At 42.7% G+C, this 23,429-nt stretch overlaps 1 protein-coding gene across 2 annotated transcripts; it reads left to right on the forward strand.

The window, feature by feature from the left end:
• The first annotated feature begins 2,616 nt into the window (after positions 1-2,616).
• Positions 2,617-16,630, forward strand: LOC308400392 (sodium-coupled monocarboxylate transporter 1-like). 2 transcript variants are annotated; one of them, XM_080888054.1, is made up of 17 exons: positions 4,925-5,868; positions 6,231-6,350; positions 6,525-6,590; positions 6,698-6,749; positions 6,842-6,909; positions 7,737-7,775; positions 8,205-8,320; positions 8,440-8,580; positions 11,015-11,144; positions 11,237-11,325; positions 11,452-11,561; positions 11,688-11,755; positions 11,926-12,012; positions 14,076-14,290; positions 14,676-14,773; positions 14,907-14,995; positions 15,078-16,630. In XM_080888054.1, exons 1-17 carry the CDS (start codon positions 5,812-5,814, stop codon positions 15,180-15,182), a joined length of 1,650 nt encoding a protein of 549 aa, XP_080744180.1. In that variant the 5' UTR covers positions 4,925-5,811; the 3' UTR covers positions 15,183-16,630. The 2 variants fall into 2 exon arrangements, with proteins under 2 accessions (XP_080744181.1, XP_080744180.1); XM_080888055.1 differs by lacking the exons at positions 4,925-5,868; positions 6,231-6,350; positions 6,525-6,590; positions 6,698-6,749 and adding an exon at positions 2,617-2,632 and having other exon boundaries at positions 15,078-16,628.
• Positions 16,631-23,429: the final 6,799 nt, after the last annotated feature.

The raw sequence follows: 23,429 nt of genomic DNA on the forward strand, positions 1-23,429 counted from the left end.
GATTTGTAAAGGCCTATCTGGCGTTATAGTTAGTTTTGCTCTGACTTGTAACAAAATGTGTGAGGACTTGGCTGGAGCTGACTCGTTGCACATAGCGGACTATGCAGTTTTTGTGTTGATGCTGCTGGTGTCCGCAACCATCGGCTTACACTACGCTTGGATCGGAAGAAGGCAGCAAAATACCCAGGAATTCTTAACCGGAGATCGAAAACTCACCGCTCTGCCCGTCTCCCTGTCACTGACCGCCAGCGACCTGTCGTCCATCATACTGATATCCATTCCGGTAGAGGTAATGTGCGGGATTGGCCTCAGATTAAAATTCTCTCATTGCACTTTCATTTTTTCCTGTGATTGGCTTTCCCCGCGAATATTTGACTTTAAACTGTACTTGCATAAGTATAAGGACCTTCCTCGTGGCAATTAATACAACATTTAAGTAACAGAAAAACTAATTGCATAGAACTTTGAGTTTATAGTAAAAACATTCTGTTAGCTAATAAAATATTCCAAGCTGTATTATTGGAAGTATGACTTTTATATTTAAAATATCTCAGATGAAATGTGCATTACATGTCTTTACACTGACGGTAGTTTAACTGGTCCAGTCCATTTGGCCCACGATGAAAAATGAGTTTGATAATTTTAAGAAACTCCATTCTGGGTTTTTTTGAGGCCTGGGCTTTCATCATCAGAGTTCAGCCTTTAACCTATAACAATTAGAATATTCTCAAGTAACACTCAAATATGATCAACAGTTAATTACGGCACCGGCCGGAGTACCGGGAGCAGTTTGGAAGAACAAGAAGACGCGGAGACTGTTCTAGATTGTCATCCCAAACTAACTCGGTTTATTCTTTTGTGCAGCAGTTTTTATAGGCAGACAACAGGTTTCAGTTCAGACCCTGCCCACTGGGTGGGGTGGTGTCCTTCGACAGTTGGAATCCTTTGTTCAGCAAGGGCAATAAAGATACACTCACAAGGCCTATAAATCTTATACAGAGGTCTCCTACATCCGTGAGTTCTGACACAACCCAGATGGTCTTCACATAAACATCTTCTGCAAGGGAGTGATAAGTAAAAGAGTGATTTGTTGGTGTTTTCCCTCAAACCTTAGTATCTACTTTCACACCATAAAATCTTCAGTTGACACAGCAAGAGAAAATGACGGTTAACATAAAGAGCCTTGTTGAGTCACAGAATCTTCTGTCTAATATCATCAAAAAAAGTACCCAGTAAATGCTCCCATAATACTAAAATATCTAATATCCACGCTGTAATAAAAACATTTATTCAGGGTTGGACTCCTGTTAGTATTTCAAGTCTACTGCACCAACTCCAATAGCCCGACTGTGTGAATTGTTAAAACTTTATAAACCTGCATGTGTGTCATGGTCTTGCTCATTTTCCTGTTTGTTAAATTGGAAACGCTGCTTGTCTGTAGGTGTACCGCTATGGAGCCATCATAGGGTATGCTTGCTTCGGGCATTTTCTGGCCCAGGTGTTCACATGTGAGATCTTTCTCCCAGTCTTTTACAGGCTGCCCATTACCAGCACTTTTCAGGTATGTGTAGTAGCTTTTTGCAGATTGTGTACAATAACCAGAAGCGCGTCCGTAATTTAAAGGGAAGATATCAGCTTATTTGGTTTCTGGTTAAACCAGTTATGATTTATTGTGTAATAAAATGTTTTGTTTTTTAATTAGACTGCTCTATGGTACAATAAATGCACCACTAGTTTGTTTGTTTTTTAAAAAAAGTCTGTTTGGATGCTGTATGAGTAACTGTCTTCTCTACCAAGTATCTGGAGCTGCGTTATAACAAAGTAACCCGTCTGCTGGTAACATTCCTCGCTATTATTCAAACAGCGAGTATGGCAGTAAGCAAGTTTTAAGACGTGTTTGGCTAGGGCCACATATCTGTAACCAGATGGCCATTTGTCCTTTTTTTTTTTTTTTTTTTTTTTTTTTTTTTTTACCACAGCACCTTTTGTCTGGACTTGCAATTTATGCTCCAGCCCTCGCATTAAATCAAGGTATAGTCAGGCCAAAGCTGACAGGTTCAGGAAACATTACTGCACAAGTAAACTTGTGGGTACTTGAGTGACCAGTATCTTAAATGTTCCCACTTCTCTGCAGTGACTGGCTGGAATCTGTGGGTGGTAATCGTGGTAACAGGAATGGTCTGTACGGCATACTGCGCATTGGTATGGAACAACAAAAGCTGCAAAAGTCATCTCTCTCTCTGCTATACATTTCCCTTAAACTGAACTGTTTCTTGCTTTGACTGTCTGGATTTAAATGGGCTCATTATTTCAGGGTGGAATGAAGGCAGTGGTTTGGACAGATGTTTTCCAGGTAGGCTTCGACACGCAAGATTACTGTTAATGCTACATAGCCTACATAGAAGAATATCAAATGAGTCAATTTCGAGTGCCAGGACATTTGGCTTTAATTCTAAATCACAATTAAACTTGAATTCTAGTTGTAGCAGTGGGGTAAATGTCTTGATATAATCCGATTTTTATCTTCTAGGTTGGAATAATGTTAGCCGGCCTTCTGTGTCATATCCAAGTGTCTCTCCTTAGGAGTCTCTATTCTGTCCAATTCACAAGGAGGAAGACTGAACTTTCTGGAGTGAGTATAAGGGAAGAAAGTAAAGTAACTTTAAGAGCCTGCATATTCAAACCCTTGCATCTCAATACTGAGGAATTGTTTTGGCAAATTGAGTACAATTTTGCACCATAATTCAAATGATAGAAATGTACAGTACATTAAAGTGTGTATTTGAGCCCCACTGTTGGAACTGAGTGCAACAAAAGCACTGCTTTCTTTACTTGGATTTAAATCACAGTACTTGAACTAGGCACGTTGATAGACTGAACTTCTGGAAACAAATTGCTTCTGTACTATAGTCTGAAAATAAGCCAAAGAACTCTGGCTGAACCCCAATATAGGGAGTGATTGTCCAGGTAAAGGCAAACATTTTTTTATTTTTTTTTTAAACCGCTCTAAATGAATAAGTCAAAACGACTCAATAGCCCAGGGGTGTCAAACGTAAGGCCAAGGGGCCATAATTGGTCTACCAGAGACTCTGACCAAAGTAGATAAGAAAGAACAATCAATTATTATTTTTTTTTTAAAAAGTGGGTCAACAGTAAAGACCTCCAACAATTTTTAAACTTTACACATTTCTTACATTTTAAGATGGTCCATTGATGGATTTGCAGCTATATTTAAATGTATAATTAAACTGTACAGAAAGGAAGTGACTGGTTCAGCCCATGTCTCCTGCAGTGCTAAGGCTTTGACATCCCTGCAGCAACTTCTGACATGTTTGACCATATTAGCGTACTCTAATCTACTCTTACTCGGGCTTATTTGGATAGATTGCAAAGATGCTGAATATGTTACAGTGCTGGGGTTTAAAATCACATTAACTTTTCTGAGCAAATATTATTCTGCCTTTTCACTACAGTATTGTCTTGTGACAAACACCAGGCCAGTTTTTCCTGGAAACCTCATTGACATATCTGTGTAGGCTCTTAGTCATCCATCATCAGTCATATAAGGAGTTACGGGTCATATTGATGCATTTGCGTGAAATCATTAGGGTCTGTAGTTACTGTTTTTTAAATATGAATAAAGTTGCACAATTGTCACTTCACTTTAGATGATTCATAGGTATACGGTTTTCCCAGTTTTGACTTGAACCCTCTGAGGCGGCACACATTTTGGACCATAGCCATCGGTGGGACACTCGGCTGGACAATGACCAGTGGAACTAGCCAGACTCAGGTTCAGAGATACAACTCCTGCATGAGTATCACTCATGCCAGAATGTGAGTCATAATTTAATGGGAGGATTTTATAACTGAAACAATACTATATCACTTAAAATGTGGAAAATTTTCAGGCTTGCATATGGAAGTGTAAAAATGTGCTAGTCAACTTTCTGCTTGTCTAATCTATTAAGTGCAGTGTACTTGCAAGCAGGACCATAGAATACTCAAAGTCTAGACTTGGTATGATTTAAGGACCCTCAGTCTTGTAACTAATGGGACCCGGATACAGTGCATCCATAAACAAGTGTAGATTTTTCTTAATGCCAGCCTGGCAAGAATGGAAATTTATCCTTTCAACTGTTTCACCTGGTCTCTTTCAGAGCTGTGTTCATCAGCGTGGTAAGTTATTCTTTGTTCCTGGGATCTGCAGTGTTTTCAGGATTGTGCCTCTACTCTTTCTATAAGGACTGATCCATGGACAGCTGGAAAAATTTCTTTTTCTGATCAGGTATTGAGGTTCTGTGTCATAACTTATTCCCTTAAAGTACTAGTGGATCTGCCTGTGGTTTTACAAGCAACAAGTTGATCTTTGTTTCTTCATAGCTGCTGCCATATTTGGTAATGGATATCCTGAAAAGCTACCCTGGCCTCCCAGGACTTTCTTGCAGCAGTTTACAGTGGCACCTTAAGGTTTTATACTTTTATTTGCTAATAAAGTATTGCAGTTTCCAACATCAAAAGCTGGGCCTCATCCTGTACTTAATGAATCTTGTTTCCTAGCTGGTTCCATCAGTTAAATGATTGTCAAATGTTACGTGACTGGTTGCAGACCTTTTAATAACTTTTATTAAGCTCAGCACAGTCTCATCAATCATCAACACATTGGCTGCAGTGACTCTAGAGGACCTGATCAAGCCAAATGTCACACTGACTGACAGACAATTGCTTTACATCTCCAGAGCACTGAGTACGTACCTGATCTGTTCACAGTACATGGTGAACTCTGTCCTTTGAGCACTGGTATGTGACTGAGGCTAAAGCTGAATTAGTTAATAAATCTTCATGATTAAAATGTCAGTTTTTACACGAAGTTGTTGCAGGTTGCAGTATTGGGTTGTGTGTTTCTATGGCTGGCCTGGCATCACTTATGGGACTACTTGCTCAGGTAGTGAGAATCTGTTGATACAAGTCACAACATGAAAATACATAAATCTTAAATGTGGCCTACCAAACACTTGGACTTTTTAAACATGTGCGTGTGTGTGTATATAAAGCATTTAAGGTTTCACTTAGGATGTTTTGATGAAGAATAATCATCGGTGAGGTCAGTGGAAGTCCTGTTTGGTCTGTTTGTTTTACTTTTACTGGAGAAGCACAATGTTTAAACACGTTCAATAAAGGCGCTTAGGAGGCTATAACAGTGTGTCTGCAATAACTGATTATCAAACCTTTAACACAATATCACAGAGGGCCCAGAACAAATACACATGGTGTTCCAAATGCAAACACAGCGTAATCTGCAGAAACGACCCAAATCCCAGGACAAAGAGCACATCCCTATCTGACATCCACCAGCCACAGCACAAGAAAGAGGTCCTTTAAACATGCATCCAGTTTTCTGGTGGTGGCACAAAGCACTATTGTTACCCAAGTTTTATGTGTTTGGGTTCACACTCGAAATTCTAAACTTTATTCATTAACTTTGAGCTTAACCTGAAAGGACACGTGCGCGCACCGCCTGGAATAATTTATCTTACAGTTCAATAGAGTACCTGGAGGTGATGACACCGCCTTCCCAATGATCTACAAAACACTGCCTGATAAACGCTTTAGCTTTATTTCAGTTTTGCTCCGACTGATAAAATGTCCGGGGATGCTCACTTGCTCGTGGCAGCAGACTATGTGGTGTTTGCTGTCGTTCTGCTCCTGTCTGCTGCTGTTGGTTTTTATTACGCCTAGAGAAGCAGGAAACAAGGAACCTCCAGGGACTTTTTAACTGGGGGCCGAAAACTCAATGCCCTGGCTGTCTCCATGTCCCTCACTGCCAGCTACATGTCATCCGTCACTGTGCTCTCCAACCCAGCCGAGGTAACGTGTCGGGACTGTCCTGGATCTGCACTCAGCTTCCTCAGCGCACAAACATTTATTCAGAGCTTAAATTAGAATTGTATAAAATGCGTAAAACTGTGATTTCTGTGCATTAGAAGACGGCTGGAGTCAGCTAACCGAGCATTACTTTGAGTGCACCGCTTTCAATTTCAAACAAATCAAATAACGAATTTAAAGTTTTCGTGTTACTCACCAGAGTTCAGCACTGTTCATATGTTGCTCCAAAGCTCGTTCAGTATCAGCAGCATCAGCGTTTCAAATGATCTCCGGCAAAGTTTCACCAGCCAACCAGCTGTTTTGCTATTTTGTGTTTCCATAAATCTTTTTCAACCTGTCCGTAGGTGTATCGCTACGGAGCCATATTTGGCTATTTAAGTATTTCCTATGTAATAGCAGTGGTGTACACATCCGAAGTCTTTCTCCCAGTTTTCTACAGACTGGCCATCAACAGCACATATGAGGTAACTGCGGTTTTGTTTACAACATTATTTTAGCTATATTTTAAACTGTTGGCTGGGCTACACCTGTCAGTAAGTGTACAAAGTACTAGCTTTGAATTGGAGGGAGTGAGGGGAACTAGAAGTTTCATGTATCAGTATCAATATGCGTCTTTTCTCTGTCTGGTCTCTGCCAAGTATCTGGAGCTGCGTTTCAGCAGAGCCACTCGTCTCCTGGGAATGCTGATCTTCTTTTTTAACGTAGTAAGAAGCCAGTGGTTCAATCTTTGTAGTGCTTTGACTTCTGCACATAAAACTACGTTGGTATCAGCAGAGACATGTTGTTGTGACTTTCTAACTCTTTGCCACAGTTGCTCTACACTGGACTTGTAATTTATGCTCCAGCTCTGGCTTTGAACCAAGGTATGTCAGCTCCAGTTCACAGCAGTTAAGTTCGTGAAGGGATCTTGAACAAGAGTGTTTCCCCTGTTAATGAATTTCCCTTCTTTTTGCAGTGACTGGTATGAACCTGTGGGGTGGGATTATTTCGACAGCCACTGTTTGTACTTTGTATTGTGCACTGGTTAGTAAAACATTTATTACATACGACACACACACTGCAGTGCATCACATTGTCAGTCGAACCTCATCGAGCATCACTAAGCCAGGAACCTTAAGAGACCCCCACTTTCACATTCAGCAGAGATTAAATGAGAATATTTACATTTTCCTAAAATTCACGAGGTCCCCTTCCCATTTACCCTTTAAAACAAAATATCTCTCATTTAACATCACCTCTGATTTCTTGACTTTTTCATTTGGATGATTTAATTCAAATGATTTGTTTTGTTTCATGAAAAATATGTGCCCATTTTTAAAATTTGATGTTTTCACCTGCAATCACTAAGGGTCAAAAGTTGAAACCGTGATTGCATAATGTGTTGCGTCACCTGTTTTTTTTTTTTTCTAAAAGTCTGCAAACATTTGAAAGCTTAGAAACCAGTTGTTGTAGTTTACAGAGCACAGTGTTTTCTCATTCATGGGTAATCTAGGACTTCAGCTTTTCAACAGTCTCCACAAAAAATGTGACTCTTCAGACAGGACAAATTTTCACTTTGCTCCATTGCAGATTAAACAGAGGTATACAGCTGCCTGTGGATGCATTAGTTGTTAGTAATCTCTGGCACTTTTCCTTCGCCTGTCCATTGTCCTGTCCCCCCCTTATTAATGTACTTGTTACTGAAAAAAGTAACGTCGTTAGTGACGCCGTTATTCCCATCACTTGTGCTTTCTGAAAATGTTCTACTACAGAATACGGTCACATATTTCCACGTTATGCATTCTGTTCATTAATACAGCTTCCTAACCTTTTTGACAGAGATTTTTCTTGTTTTGTGGCGTTTGTTACAGGGTGGCCTGAAAGCTGTGGTGTGGACAGATGTTGTTCAGGTAGGGTTCTGGATCAAATAAAACGAAAAAAAAAATACACAAATGCCTCCAAATAGTTGTGGTAGATGGCTGCCCCTTCCTGACGTTCACGTTTCTTCCTGTTAAAAGGGAGTTTTTTGGTTCACACTGCCATTTGATTGCTGGCGTTTTCTCTGGATTGTAGGGTCTTTATCTTACAGTATAATGTCCTTTTGTTATGATTTGGAACCATATAAATATATTCCATATTCTATGTAAGTAAAACTGAATTAAATTGCAATCAGGTTTCAGTCTAATTTTATCGACACCACAACCACGTTTGAGTCATGTCTTGATTCTTTGCAGTATTCATGTAAATTAGCAAGAATTTGATAACTGGGACCAAAATCTGTCAACATAGTTACAGAATACAGATCTGCCAACCAAACAAATCTCTGATTTTTCTTCCAGATTGGAATAATGTTTGCAGGCTACATGTCTGTTATAATCAAAAGTGTGATCTTAAAAGGAGGAATCTCCACTATCTTGTCAGATGCCCAAGAAGGAGGAAGAATTAACTTTGTGGAGTGAGTATATGTGTGTGTGTGTGTGTGTGTGTGTGTGTGTGTGTGTGTGTGTGTGTGTGTGTGTGTGTGTGTGTGTGTGTGTGTTATACTAAAATCATCCTTTCATTGTGTAATCCCAGCTTTGACATAAACCCTCTGAGAAGACACACTTTTTGGACACTAGTCATCAGAGGGACAGTTGGTTGGAGTGCAGTTTATGGGACCTACCAACCTCAAGTTCAGAGATACAACTCCTGCAAGAGCATTAAACATGCCAGATTGTGAGTGATTCAAAGGAATGTATTCCTTCCTTCCTGTTTAGCTTGCAAAACTAATAATTAAAATAATAATAATAAAAAAAAAATTTAAAAAAAGCAACAATATATGACACGTCTATTTCCACATCTATGTAAATTCTGATTCAGCCAAAGACACTACATTGGTGGGGTTTGCTGGCAAATGACACGTTCTTATCATAAACTCGGAAAAGAAAGCTATGAAGCTATTATAAATGATGACTTAATTTAATTTAATTTAATTTAATTTAATTTAATTTAATTATTTATTTCACACTTGGTCAACAGTTTCCACAGTTAGTTCTTTCAAACAAACCAACTACACTTTCTGTCAGTAAAGCACTGCAACCACGTGTGAAAAGGAGCAGGCAGAAGAATATATTCTTATTAAACCCTGCCCCCTATCTACAATCCAACTTATTTCGCAAGTGGGCACCAAAAGTCAAGGAACAAACTAACATTAACACTTATTTCCAGTCCTAACTCAAACCAAACAACAAATTTACAATCAGAATATACCACTCCACCAGGCACGTGCAGAGGGGGGGCTAGAGGGGCTTGAGCACCCGCCCCTTTCCTGATGGGTGCCCTTTTGATAAGGCAACTTTTTAAAAAAAATTATTTTTTTTTTTATGTGTGTGTGCGTGCGGAGTCCTGTCTGTGCCCCTCAACAATAATATTTAACTATTAATCACAGTTTTGCTAAATAAAAGGATCTGGCTTGCATCAGTCACATGATCACATTTAACCAATGATCGCCCTCGACGGCAGAACGCGCTGGTTACGAGACGGGAACGAGCTCACAAAGAGCACGCGCATTTTTAGCGGTCCGGAGCTGTAGGAGAAACACAAGTTATCTCAGAGACACAGACTGATGCGACAAAACCAGTAAGTAGGTGTACAGCGTACACTGTAGTGTGTAGCACCCAGGAGTATTAGCTTATTACGTACACGTTGGTAAGATGTCTTGTGTCAAATGACGAACTGAAACAAACGAGCGTGCTGTGTGTGCAACAGCGCGACAAACATTACCTGTCCTTTTATTAACTGCACAAGTAGTGCTGGTCATAGCTGCTGGCTACCTGTGTAAGGCTGTCATGGGTCTGTAGCTCTGTCACCGTTTTAGGGAACATATTTAGTTTTAAAGTATTTAGAACATATTTAGTTTTAAAGTAAGTTTCCGGGCTTTTCCTGCCTTTCTGGAGGGATTATATTTCACTAAAAAACGATCTAATATGCATGTCCACATAATTATGCATTATAATAATTATAATACATTAAAAAAACACACGCTGTATTTTAAAGAACATACATTAAGAAGCAGATTATATTAGATTTATATTTTAAATAAGACAAAATTTGGATTTTACAGCAGTAAAATGATTGTATCTCTACAGTTTAAAAATGTAATAAGCTTTGCCCCTGCACAGAGTGGATAGTGAAACAAATGGAATCATCATAATGACATTATTTCATATTTATTACTTCCCCCTCCTCATTGCTTTATTATTGTAGCTCTAGTAATAAAAAAAAAAAAAAAAAAAAGATTCTGGATCAGCACCATGATGCCCATAGTATATACAGTATTCTGAAGAAGGTCTAAAATGTCATTGTGTGTGCGTGCATGTGTGTGTTTTATTTAGATGGATTTTTAAAAAAAATATTACTCATGATATAACATTGTCCAGACATGCCTGGTAAGGACATGAGGAGGAAACAGCAGGAGCTGTGTGAGGCTACTAAAGGCAGTGCTATAACATTTTTCTGTCATCATTTTATTATAGATTAAGTGCAAGAGTTGTTAGGTGTGGATAATTAGATTATAGTTTATTGCAATAGCAAGTTGTGCCTTGTTCTCAGATAGACAGCAAGTGGAGAGTGATATATGAAATGATGGGATGGAAGGAAGAAGAGAAGCAAAGAGTGAATCACAGGCAGAGCCTAAATTATTTCTCACAGTTTTTTGTTGCCTTATGGTTCCAAGCGCTGTCACCAATCTTTGCATTTTGTTATTATCTCATGACACTTGTTTAATCAGCTACCATCTCTCCTATGGACTTTTTAATGTCTACAGTCTCAGATCAACACAGCCCTGCCCTTCCCATATTAGATTCTTGATGAATGTGTGTTGTTGTTATTCAACCTGGTTCAATGTGCCCCTTTTTAACTTTGAGCACCCGCCCCTTTAAACCTCTCTGCACGGCCCTACACTCCACATAGTAACGAGGAGAAAAGATAAGTAAATGAAACAAAAAATAATGGATCCTTATTCAATTAACTCCAACTTCATTCACATTCTTCATATTGAGTTATCGTTTTAGACATCATCAGCATACAGTGATAAGAAATATAATCTCGTTTGCTATGCTACACTGATTTTTGTTTGCATACGTCACTTTTTCGTGTTGTGTTTTTTCAGAGCTCTCTTCATCAACGTGTTAGGCCTAGTTTGCACCCTGACATCGTCAGTGATTTCAGGGCTGTGTCTTTATTCGTTCTATAAGAACTGTGACCCATGGAAAGCTGGACAAGTTTCATCACCTGATCAGGTCCATACACATAAACAAAGAAACCACAGGATGTTTGTTTTTATTCAAGTTATTTTATGATCTTAAAATAAAAATCTTTTTTTCCTTTACAGCTGTTGCCTTATTTGGTGATGGATATCTTGGCAGATCACCAAGGTCTTCCAGGACTATTTTTTGCTGCAGTATATAGTGCCTCTCTGAGGTTCATACAACATAATTTGATATATTTTTATTCATGTTGCATGTAACATTTAAAGCTGTGCCACATTTGAAGTGTCAGTTATGTCCATTAGTCCAGAGTAAACATGGTTCATTTCTTCATGTTCAGCACAGTTTCTACTTCAATCAACGCAATGGCTGCAGTGACCACGGAGGACCTGATCAAACCACGCATTAAACTATCTGAGAAAAAGCTTCTCTTAATCTCCAAAGGGCTGAGTAAATAACAAGTTTCCAGTTGTTTGTTTATAACACAGACTGCATGTTATATTAGATTAATTACTGCTACATGGATGCGGCTGGTAGTCGATAAAAATGTCATTTTGTGATGTGATGTTTTTGCAGGTGTGTTTTTTGGAATTGTATGCGTTGCCATGGCTGGACTGGCATCACTCATGGGACATATGATGCAGGTAGAGGGATCTGTTAATGCAGAGCTGTCAATGTGTTCAGGCAAACACATCCAGGAACGTTGTTGTTGTTTATTAGAAAGCATGTTAGTTACGTAAATAAGTAAATTTTTCACCTCAGTAAATACGACCATTCTTAAAGTGTTTTTTGAGCTGCAGGTCTCTTCAAACAGGCAGTGTCCATCATTTGGGGGGTCACTGGGGGTCCTTTACTCGGTCTGTTCAGTTTGGGTGTCCTCTGTCCATTTGTCAACTCCAAAGTAAGTCCATTCTCATTTTGGTATTTTCCTAAATCAACCTAACATCAATTTATCATCGTATAACATAGTACGGGAGCATTTTTCTTATTAACAGTATTAAAAAACACTTTATTAAATGCTTAATGTTTTAAAAAAAATGTTAACAGCAGGATAAAAATAATAATGACCAAACTCAGGGATGTGTGCCGAGTCCCCTGCTGTACGCTCTATACACTCACGACTGCACCCCCCACCCACCCATCCAACATTCGTATGCTGTAAATATTAACTTTAACAAGTTTGCTGATGACACAACTGTGATTGGGCTCATCACGACGGGAGATGAGTCTGCATACAGGGATGAAGTCGAAAATATGTCATCAAGGTGCAGCTGAAACAATCTGGTCGTCAATACCAAAAAACCCCAAAGAAATAGTAGTTGACTTCAGAAGGAACAAACCTGACCCCCAGCCCATACACATTAATGGGGACTGTTTGGAGAGGGTCTCTGACTCCTGGGCCTGCACCTGGGTAGTGACCTATCCTGGAAAACAAACACCACAGCTATGATCAAGAAGGCACAGCAGCGACTCCACTTCCTGAGCGTCCTGAAGAACAACGCCTTAGCCAAGGAGCTGCTAGTGTCCTTCTACAGGTGCTCCATTGAAAGTACACTGACATACTGCATCCCAGTGTGGTTTGCCAGCAGTATTGCTTAGGAGTAAGCATCACTCCAGAGGGTCATCAACACAGCACAGAGGATCATCAGCTGTGATCAAGAGCTGTACTCTTCCCTGGAGGAGGTGTACAGGTCCTGCTGCCACAGGAAAGCCTACAGCATCCAGAAGGACACCGTGACAGTTTCACCTCTCATCCGAGAAGCTTCTTCAGTTCTAAGGTCAAATGGTGGGGAGTCCCAGATTTAAACCTAGTGGTAGTGTCCCCCCGCAGAGGGACAAAAGGACCCCCTGATGATCCTCCAATCGCCTGAGCCAAGGTGTGAAACTGGGTGTGGGTCCCAATCAGCCAGGGTTTCGGGTGAGTTCATTGTGAAACCTGGCCCCACCTTATCATGCGAATTCCTGAGGTCAGATGGCCCAGGATGTAAGTGGGCGTTAAGGCGTCTGGGGAGGGATCTCAAAACTGGATTATAAATGGCAGACAGTTGGTGTCGTAAACCACCGCCTCTGTTCAAAGATGGTCGCTCACAGTGGACATAGATGGCTTCTTTCACTCCTCTCTCAAACCATCTGTCCTCTCTGTCCAAAATGTGAACATTGGCATCCTCAAAAGAGTGACCTTTGTCCTTAAGATGCAGATGGACTGCTGAGTCTTGTCCTGTGGAGGTGGCTCTTCTGTGTTGTGCCATACGCTTGTGAAGTGGCTGTTTGGTCTCTCCAATGTAGAGGTCTGGGCATTCCTCGCTGCACTGTACAGCATACACCACATTGTTAAGTCTGTGTTTTGGGGTGTTGTCTTTCGGGGTGAACCAGTTTTTGTCTGGGCGTGTTGCTGGGTCTGAAATACACCGGGATGTCATGCTTGGAGAAAACTCTCCTGAGTTTTTCTGATACACCGATAAGATTCTGATAAGAAGGACAGACGCAACAACATTGTCATCCCCTATGTAGCCGGTGCAACGAGCTCACCCGAAACCCTGGCTGATTGGGACCCACACCCAGTTTCACACCTTGGCTCAGGCGATTAGAGGATCATCAGGGGGTCCTTTTGTCCCTCTGCGGGGGGATACTCCCACTAGGTTTAAATCTGGGACTCCCCACCATTTGACCTTAGAACTGAAGAAGCTTCTCGGATGAGAGGTGAAACGTCTTCAAGCAACTTAAAGAAGTCCAGACGCTTTTCTTTGCAAGCTCCTTTGACTACGATGACCTGGATGACTGAGAACCTTCACAGACAGACTTGTACATACTATTTTTTTTTCTTTGTTTAAAATTTATCGTACATCTATACTTGTTTCTCTTAACAGTGCCCCCTTCCACTTGTACTGAATGGGTTTACATGCAGTTTTTGTTGTTCAAAAGCGCAATGGCAATAAAGATTCTGATTCTGATATTTGTCCACAGGGAGGTCTATGTGGTCTCGTGACAGGATTCGCTGCAGCTGTCTCTGTGAGCATTATAGGGATGATATCCCCTTCTCCTCCTGAGATGACCCGACCTCTCTTTCTGAGCACTGAGGGTTGTAACTTTACTACTGGTAGCAGTTTCAATTGGACTACCCCACTGCCAACAGAACCAAGTCTTTTTACCACAACCCCAGGACAGAATACTGATGACATGTAAGTGTGGTCGGGTCTGTCTTGAATGAATGAAATATTATCTGGTGAGATGGGATGACGGAGCTTTCCTATAATGAACGAAAGTATAGTAAAATAAAAAAAAGGCCATATGATTTAAAAAAAAGTGATATAGTAAGGGGCAATGTTGTGAGGTCATTAATAATAATAATAATAATAATAATAATAATAATAATAATAATAATAATAATAATAATAATAAACCTGGTGGAAAGCATAAATGTGCCCTAGTCTTGTTGAATATATTTTTCATTTGCAAACTGTCTTCACAAATTCCTTTGTAGCCTTCACAATACTTTCATAATATGGTGTAATTACATTAATAAGACATTTGTTAACAAGATATCTACTAATCTCTCACCACCAGACATGCGGTTCAGTGGCACTCTCCATCCTACCTTTACTTCGGTGTCATTGGAGGTTTAACATCTGTTATTGTTGGAATAATCATCAGTCTCTTGACAGGTAAAAAACAAATGAAATAAAATAAATAAAGATTTTGTCATTAATTACCTGTACTTGGGAATGGATCTGTGATCTCATTTTCTTATTATTTCATAAGGACTTTTTGTATTTGTTCTTCCACTTATCATTTCAGGGGGATTGAGGGAGACGGTGGACCCAAGACTTATGCTAATGAAAGAAGACACTCTTTCTTATCACCTGTTCAAACGTGTCAAAGATGGGGTACGTGCTGAAGAGCAAAGGTATCAAAAGCAACCGACTGATGACAGGCGCTCAATTCTGTCTTATACTTTTCCTTCCTTAGGTCATGGGAGGAACAGACAATGTTGGTCAGCCAAACAAGGAGGATGGAATCAATAAACCTGCAGTAGGGAAATTTGACAACAATACCCGTGTCTCATCTTTTTAATGACCGATACAGCTGAAGAATTTCACAACAAAGCTGCTGTAAAGCTCAAATCCAGGATTGTACTCATCTGACTTCATAAGAAATGAGACCAAAGGAACTGAGTTGTCAGCGAGAAAATAATGTTTTTATTTTTCCAGTGATTCAGTAAAAAGTAGAAAGCACTTCTTTCAAATATCTACTTGTGTACATGATGATTGCATGTTTCTATTGTTTAGATTAACAAATTATTAATAAAAAGCCACATGATAAACATTCCAATTCAAATTTATTGTACAGCGCCAAATCACAACAACAGCTAACAGCTTCAAGGTGCTTTATATTGCAAGGTAAACCCTACAATATGACCCCCATATTACCAAGTACTTTGGTTACAGTGGGAAGAAACCCAAATGTCAACAAAGCTAAGGGCGGCGAGGCGTCATTGCGGGTGCCGCTCAGGTGCGTCCGCCTCCCCTGCAGCGGCATTGCAGACCACGCCCCGCAACACACATTAACGTGGTAAAATACATATTTAGGCAGAATTTTGCAAATTTCTATTTTTAATTTTTTTTAGCAGCATATTGCTTTTTTTCCAATTATTTTTTAAAAGTCAGGTCGCCCTATGACAGCTGGGATAGGCTCCAGCGCCCCCCGCGACCCTGAAAAGGATAAGCGGAAGCCAATGGATGGAAGTCAGGTCAAGGCTCCAAAAGCCCAAAGGCAATATGAGGGTGGCGGCTCACAACAGTTTTTGTTAGCTACATGGATCATTTTAGTTCAGCTGGGTGTGTTTCCTTTTGTTTCCTTTAAGAGTTCAAAATGTGTTCATTACATAAATAAAATGTAATTTTCTCTATAGCACTTCATGGATTTCATAAGCAACAAACATTAGTTGTTCACACAATGGTAAAAAAAAAAAAAAAGGTAAAAAACAATGTTGTGTACAGTGTTATTTTCATTTTAGATGTCAAAAAGTATTTGCGGCTAATTCATTCAATTTATTGTCTTTATTTATAACTGGCATTATTGTTTCATTCTATTATAGAATCTTACAAAAAAGAGGCAAAATTGTATTCCATTATGCTTTATTAGCTGTTTCGGTGAAAAACAAATCAGCAATGCAAAAAAAAAAACAAAAAAAAACAAAAAAACCCAACATACTGGAAAACAGTTATTCATCACTTGATTGCTTCAATACAACCCTTGGGCACCTCGCTCTCTCTCTCGATCAAATCTCGCTGTGGTAGACTCGTATGACCCAGGCTGATACAGGGTGCCCAGTCTGGATCCAGCATTTTGTAGTCTCGGTCGTTGTGTCCTTGGGCAAGACACTTCACCTAATGATAAATTACGTAATAACTAACAGAAGACTTACCTTTGTGGAAATGCTTGGAGCAGACTAACATGTGAGCTGGAGTGTTCTGAGACGTTCATTGGCGGTCCCAGCCCAATTGGCGCCCTGGGCGAAAACTCTCTCTGCCCCCCCCCCACAGACACACACACACACACACACACACACACACACATAAAACATATTAAGGATTATACATTAACATAAAACTGTTGTCAGAACCATACTGAATTTCGCCAGAGAAACACACACAGACACACACATATGAAGAGAGAGAGAGTATGCATTGATGCATTGTATGCAAACAGCTACCAAGCAGCCATCATAATTCCTCATACAATGAGAACAGGACAAATCAACAACTGACAATGACTAATTAATATTAAAATCTGTAACATATTGTATTGTTTGGAGTTTAGTCTGTTACTGTTACTATTTTACCATTTCTTCTTGGAGCAGCTCTAATTCGCATAATTTCCTTAGGGATTAATAAAGTATTCTGATTCTGATTGTTTCAGGATGACCTGCCATTATCCAATGACACATCTGCTTACCTGTATCTTTTGCTCGTTTCTCCTCCTCTTCTTTTCTCTTTTTTCTAAACTGAGGACCTGATGGCTTTGAACTTTTCTTGTCCATCTTGGTTTTAATTTTGCACTCCAGTATGAACACAAATCCCCCAACTCGAGGATCACCACAACATAACCTAATAGACGTCTGTGAAGGTTCTCAGTCATCCAGGTCATCGTAGTCAAAGGAGCTTGCAAAGAAAAGCGTCTGGACTTCTTTAAGTTGCTTGAAGACGTTTCACCTCTCATCTGAGAAGCTTCTTCAGTTCTAAAGTCAAATGGTGGAGAGTCCCAGATATAAACATAGTGGGAGTAACCCCCCCACAGAGGGACAAAAGGACCCCTTGATGATCCTCTAATCGCCTGAGCCAAGGTGTGAAACTGGGCGTGGGTCCCAATCAGCCAGAGTTTCGGGTGTGTTCATTGTGAAACCTGGCCCCACCTTATCATGCGAATTCCTGAGGTCAGATGGCCCAGGATGTGAGTGAGCGTTAAGGCGTCTGGGAAGGGATCTCAAAACTGGATTATAGATGGCAGAGAGTTGGTGTCGTAAACCCCGTGTCGGGATACATATTGCCGTACATTTTGGGAGGAACACCCTTCAACTGGTGCGGGAGTATGAAAGGGAAACAAGGAAACTAGCGGATTATAGGAACCATCTCCGTTTCAACCTAAGATGTAGACAAAGCAGAGTTGTTCCTAAGAGCCTGCACCTTGGATCCACTCTCAGGGGATACAGAGCAGACTTGATTCTACAGAGAGCACAAAATCACCTTTTAAGTGAAAGGATAAGACAGGTCCATTTCATCATAGATGCCCTCTAGATCAAGATCAGCCAGACCCTGCAGGAACTGGAAATCCTTCTACCCTCTCCAATCTTAGAAGAGGTTTACAAGTTTGTGGACAAGGCTCAGCGGGCCCAACACTCTAAAGGAAAAGAAAGACAACGCAGGAAATTTCACACCTTGCTTTCAAAAACACACACTCCTCATCCTGAACCTACACAACCCAGAGAAGAAAACACACCTGAAGTCAGTCAGGAGAAATGGGTTAAGAACTTTTCAGACAGGATTCTCACTGAACCTGAAAAGAGAGTATTAGCCAAAGGACTTAATTTTGCAATATGTATCCCGACACGGGGTTTACGACACCAACTCTCTGCCATCTATAATCCAGTTTTGAGATCCCTTCCCAGACGCCTTAACGCCCACTCACTTCCTGGGCCATCTGACCTCAGGAATTCGCATGATAAGGTGGGGCCAGGTTTCACAATGAACACACCCGAAACTCTGGCTGATTGGGACCCACACCCAGTTTCACACCTTGGCTCAGGCGATTAGAGGATCATCAAGGGGTCCTTTTGACCCTCTGTGGGGGGTTACTCCCACTAGGTTTATATCTGGGACTCTCCACCATTTGACCTTAGAACTGAAGAAGCTTCTCGGATGAGAGGTGAAACGTCTTCAAGCAACTTAAAGAAGTCCAGACGCTTTTCTTTGCAAGCTCCTTTGATAACCTAATAGAACTACACCCTGGTTCACAGATTCACTTTGTCTAGGGTTTATTTCTGAGATTTCACACAACCCAGGATTCAAATCATGAATACATAATGGGCTTGGATTTACAACATTATGAATGAAATGTGCTCTATTTGGAAGCAGCTGGCCCCCCTCCCCTTTCGACGGGTTGTGTGTGAGACTTTAAATCATCAAACTGTAAATTATAAATTTTAAATTGTTATTGATCCCTTTACCCCTAGTCCTAAAGTGTATATTTTTTCTTACTCTTTTATATATATATTGTTTGTTTACTTGCACTGCTGTAACTGGAGCCTCGTCGTCTCGTCTCTCTATATACTGGACTGGATGTAGCGGAGATGACAATAAAGTTTACTTTGACTTCAGCAGCAAGCAGGCGCACCGAGGGCTCTTGCGCTCACTTTTCGTGTATAGAATTTCGAATTTCAAATTATAAGTGTGTATTATAATGTCTGGTGTTTTCGTGTTTGTTGTTTTGTTTTTATTTTTGTTTTATTTTGCGAGTTGGTTATTAGATGCTGCTCCAGCCAGCCAGAGAATCCCCCGCCGCCCCGCCCTCTCCTCCCTGTGCCGCAAGCAGCAGGTGCACCTCGCAAACGGAGGGCGCCCTTACTCCCAGCAAATGGGCGATAGAAAACCGATCGGTGCCTATGCCATTCCCAGTATGCGCTGGCTGATGTCGGGGCAGCATAAGTACGAGCAATTTTTTATTTTTTTTGCAGATATCCGTGATGCCGCCCCCCACCACGATGCAGCAAGAGTCCTGACAGGGACTAGAAAGAGAGAGCAGATTTCTCCTGTTTTGGCTTCCCTTCATTGGCTTCCTGTTAAATCCAGAATTGAATTCAAAATCCTGCTCCTCACATACAAGGCCTTAAATAATCAGGCCCATATCACCATATTACCCCATTAGAGCACTTTGCTCTTGCACTGCAGGCTTACTTGTTAAACGTAGAATGGGGGAAGGAGCCTTCAGTTTTCAGGCCCCTCTTCTGTGGAACCAGCTTCCAGTTTGGATTCGGGGGACAGACAGTATCTCTACTTTCAAGATTAGGCTTAAAACTTTCCTTTTTGCTAAAGCATATAGTTAGGGCTGGACCAGGTGACCCTAACTGTAACATCAGTAAAACCTTTTCTCTGAATGTATTATTATATTATAGGCGACTGTTGTTGTGGTTTGGCGCTATATAAATAAAATAAATTGAATTGAAAATTGAAGGCTGGCTTCAGGTACTGTCTGTAGTACGCTGCTCCCCAAGGGTATTTACGGCCAAGATACAGGAGCTTGTTTGGAGATGAGAGACACATTTTTAAAGCTCTACAGCATTGCACACCACCCAGCCTTTTCTGTTTTAACACCAGTGTACTCACATTTTTGTACAGCCTGAGAACTTCAGTTTTTGGCCATGGTCTTTCACACTTTTCAAAGCAGAAGAGGAGAAAGTGAAGGCCAGGAGAGAGAGCACACAGAAACCATTACACAACAGTAGAAAGTAGTAATGGCCCGCTGAAGCTGAAGCTCCGGTGCGTGTGTCAAAAAAATCAACACACTGCTTCAGAAGCACTGTATCGAAGCTTGATTCATTTGGCCAGAGTCACGTGATTAGTGACGTCCGAAGCTTCATTTAGAACCTAACTGCTTCGGTATCTGATTCAATGGTTTATAAGAAAGCGAATAATTCGCGGGATTTGTGGAGTGTTTTGATGGTGACGGATAGCGAACCACTGATCATTCCACTGAGAGATTTGGAGCCAGCGAGGAATAGAGGAGGTTCTGTTGTGTGGGAGGATTTTGAGTTGATTTTTGTCAATCGGGTGGATTTTCCAGCTTTGTGTTCTGGCCGTTTGCTTTTGTTTGTGCGTGTTTATTTTATCTTTTTTTTTATTTTTTATTTTTTATCTGAAAACGGGAAAAAGGTAAAATGTCAAAAATCTGCTTCCATAATATAAATATTGTAGCGTCCCTCGACAGAAGACACAGACGATACCCCATAGGGTACCCTGAAGGAAACTGTTGCAGTTGGGCATGGGATTTGGCTGTGGGTCCCTTCCGTGCTGTACAGCTGTCACAGCGGCGGCAAAAGTCCTCTACATCCCATCTATGTCGGGCCCAATAGAACCCCTGCCGGAGGCGGCGGAGTGTTTTGGTGACACCAAAGTGGCCAGACCCTGGGGCCCCATGCACTGCGCGAAGCACCATCTCCTGCAGGGCCCGCGGGACAACCAACTGCCACCTCGTCTCGCCCGTAGCCGGTTCCTTCCAGCCCCTTTGTAGCACTCCATCGTGCCGCCGCAAGGCATTAAACATGGACCAGAGTCCCTTTGTGGCCCGTGACAACATGGCGATTTCCTCCCATTGGGGTTGTCGCTGTTCCTTAATCCACCCAAGCACTGGCTTGATGTCAGCATCCTCCTCCTGTTGACATCTCCACTCCGTTACATCCACAGCAACCAGCCTCTGACTGGATGGCCATTCCTCCACCCCCGTCACAGCACACTTTACATCGGGCACCAATTGGTCCTCCTCCTGAGCTTCCTTCCTCTCACAGTAGTGGCATCCATCCTGGGCACAGGGTCTGCGGGAAAGCGCATCTGCGTTTCTGTGTTGCACGACCGCAAAATCATAAGCCTGCAGGTCCTCAATCCAGCGTGCTAGCTGCCCCTCTGGCTCCTTGAAAGACATGAGCCACTGCAAGGCAGCATGGTCAGTTCTGACCGTAAAGTGGAGGCCCCCGAGGTAGTACTTAAAGTGGCGTATGGCACATACCACTGCCAGCAGCTCCCGCCTTGTGACACAATAGCGGTGCTCAGGTTTGTTGAAGGCCCGACTATGGTATGCCACCACTTTCTCCCCGCCGGGTGTCACCTGGGCTAGCACTGCACCAGATCCGACACTGCTGGCATCTGTGTCAAGGACAAAGGGCAGAGTGGGGTCAGGCGGAGAGAGCACTGGGGCCCCCACTAGGGCTTCCTGCAGTGAGGTGAAAGCTACCTGGCAGCCTGCTGTCCACTGGAAGGTCACACCCTTTTGGAGCAGGTGGAACAGTGGCGTGGCTATGCAGGAGAAACCCCTTACAAACCGTCTGTAGTACGATGCCAAGCCCAGGAAGCTCTTTAACTCCTGCACAGATTTTGGGGTGGGCCAGTCCTTAACAGCTTGGGTCTTATCATCCATGGTGCTGACCCCCCGGCCCCCAGTGGGTGGCCCAGGAACGCAACCTCATGTCGCATTAAGCAGCATTTCTTTGGGTTGAGTTTTAGCCCTGCTGCCAATACCCTCTCCAGGACCCGTCTGAGGGCCCCGAGGGCAGCGTGGAAAGAAGCACCATGGACCAAGATGTCATCCAGGTAAACCACGCATTCTCCGCAGGGAATTCCAGTGAGCACCTTATCCATGAGTCTCTCAAACGTGGCAGGGGCATTGCAGAGGCCGAAAGGAAGAACTTTAAATTGTCATGAGCCTCCGCTGGTAATAAATGCAGTCTTTGGTCTGGCATCTGGTGTGAGGGGTACCTGCCAGTACCCGCTGCGTAGGTCTAGGGAGGAGAACCATGAGGATCCCGCCACAATGTCAAGGGTCTCATCTATACGTGGTAGAGGATATGGGTCCTTCTTTGTCACCTTATTCAAAGGCCGGAAATCTACGCAGAACCGCCAGTCTTCCTTCACTTTCTTTGGAACCATAACAACTGGGGAGGCCCAGGGGCTGGTGGATGGTTCAATGAGTCCAGCACGCTGCATCTCTTGCAGAGCCCTCTCCGCTGCAGTCTGTCTGGCCAGGGGGAGGCGTCTAGGCCTCATCTGAATGGGCTGTGCATCTCCAGTATCGATGTCATGTTGAAGGAGGTCAGTGTGGCCCATATCATCCTCTGAGAAGGAGAAGCAGTCCTTAAAGTCCAGCAGCAGCTGCCAGAGCAGGCCCTGCTCGCTAGCAGTCAGTCCATCGCAATTCTCCTCCCACACCCCCCTCACAGCTGAAACTCTCCCGCCCTTGTCCGGCGGTTCCTTGGGGAGAAGGGGAGGGCATGAAGCGGCATGGGGTGCAGTTGAGGTCAGTGTAAGTGGTTCCTTGGGGGCGGCCGGACTACCAGTCAGGTCCGGGGAGGAGTCGGCTGCCAGCTCAGAAAGGGCGTGGGCCTCAGGGTGATCAGGTTGGGGTGGCCACCTCAACATCCGAACAACACCACCGTCAGGGAACGAGAGCGTCCCCCCCCCCTTGTGTCAATAACGCAGTCCAGTGCCCTGAGTACATCCAGCCCCAGTATACAGTCTTCCAGGTCTGCAACCCATACAGAGCAGCGGACTGACTTCCCCCCCACACTCAGGGTGAGCAGTGCTTCCCCTAGCATGGGGGCCCGCTCTCCCGTCACAGTCTGAAGCTTCACCATGGTAGGGAGGATGCGATCCCCCCTTCCCACCACATCAGGTCTTAAAACTGTCGCTGAAGACCTGGTATCCACCAGGGCTGAGCACCATAGTCTATTCACAACTAATGGAGCATACCAGCAGCTGCCAACCCAAGTCCTGCCCAACAAAACAAGACGCTCCACCTGTCCATCCACAGCTCCGCAGGGGCGCTGTGCACCCCCGTGGGCCCTGAGCTGGGTTGTTCCTCTCGGAACAGGAGGTCGGGACACAGCCCCAGGGTCCTGCATCGTCCCGGTTATGCAGACCCCATGTCGTTTCCCTGATCCTGGCGGGCGTGGGGACAGTCTCGGGCTAGGTGACCCGGCCGTCCACATCCCCAGCAGACCCTCGGCCCTCTTCTCGGCCTTTGTTCCCCACGTAGCGTGACAGCTCTCACCAATTG

This window comes from Rhamphochromis sp. 'chilingali' (genome assembly GCF_963969265.1).
Source record: "Rhamphochromis sp. 'chilingali' genome assembly, chromosome: 7".
In the NCBI taxonomy this organism is placed as follows: Eukaryota; Metazoa; Chordata; class Actinopteri; order Cichliformes; family Cichlidae; genus Rhamphochromis; species Rhamphochromis sp. 'chilingali'.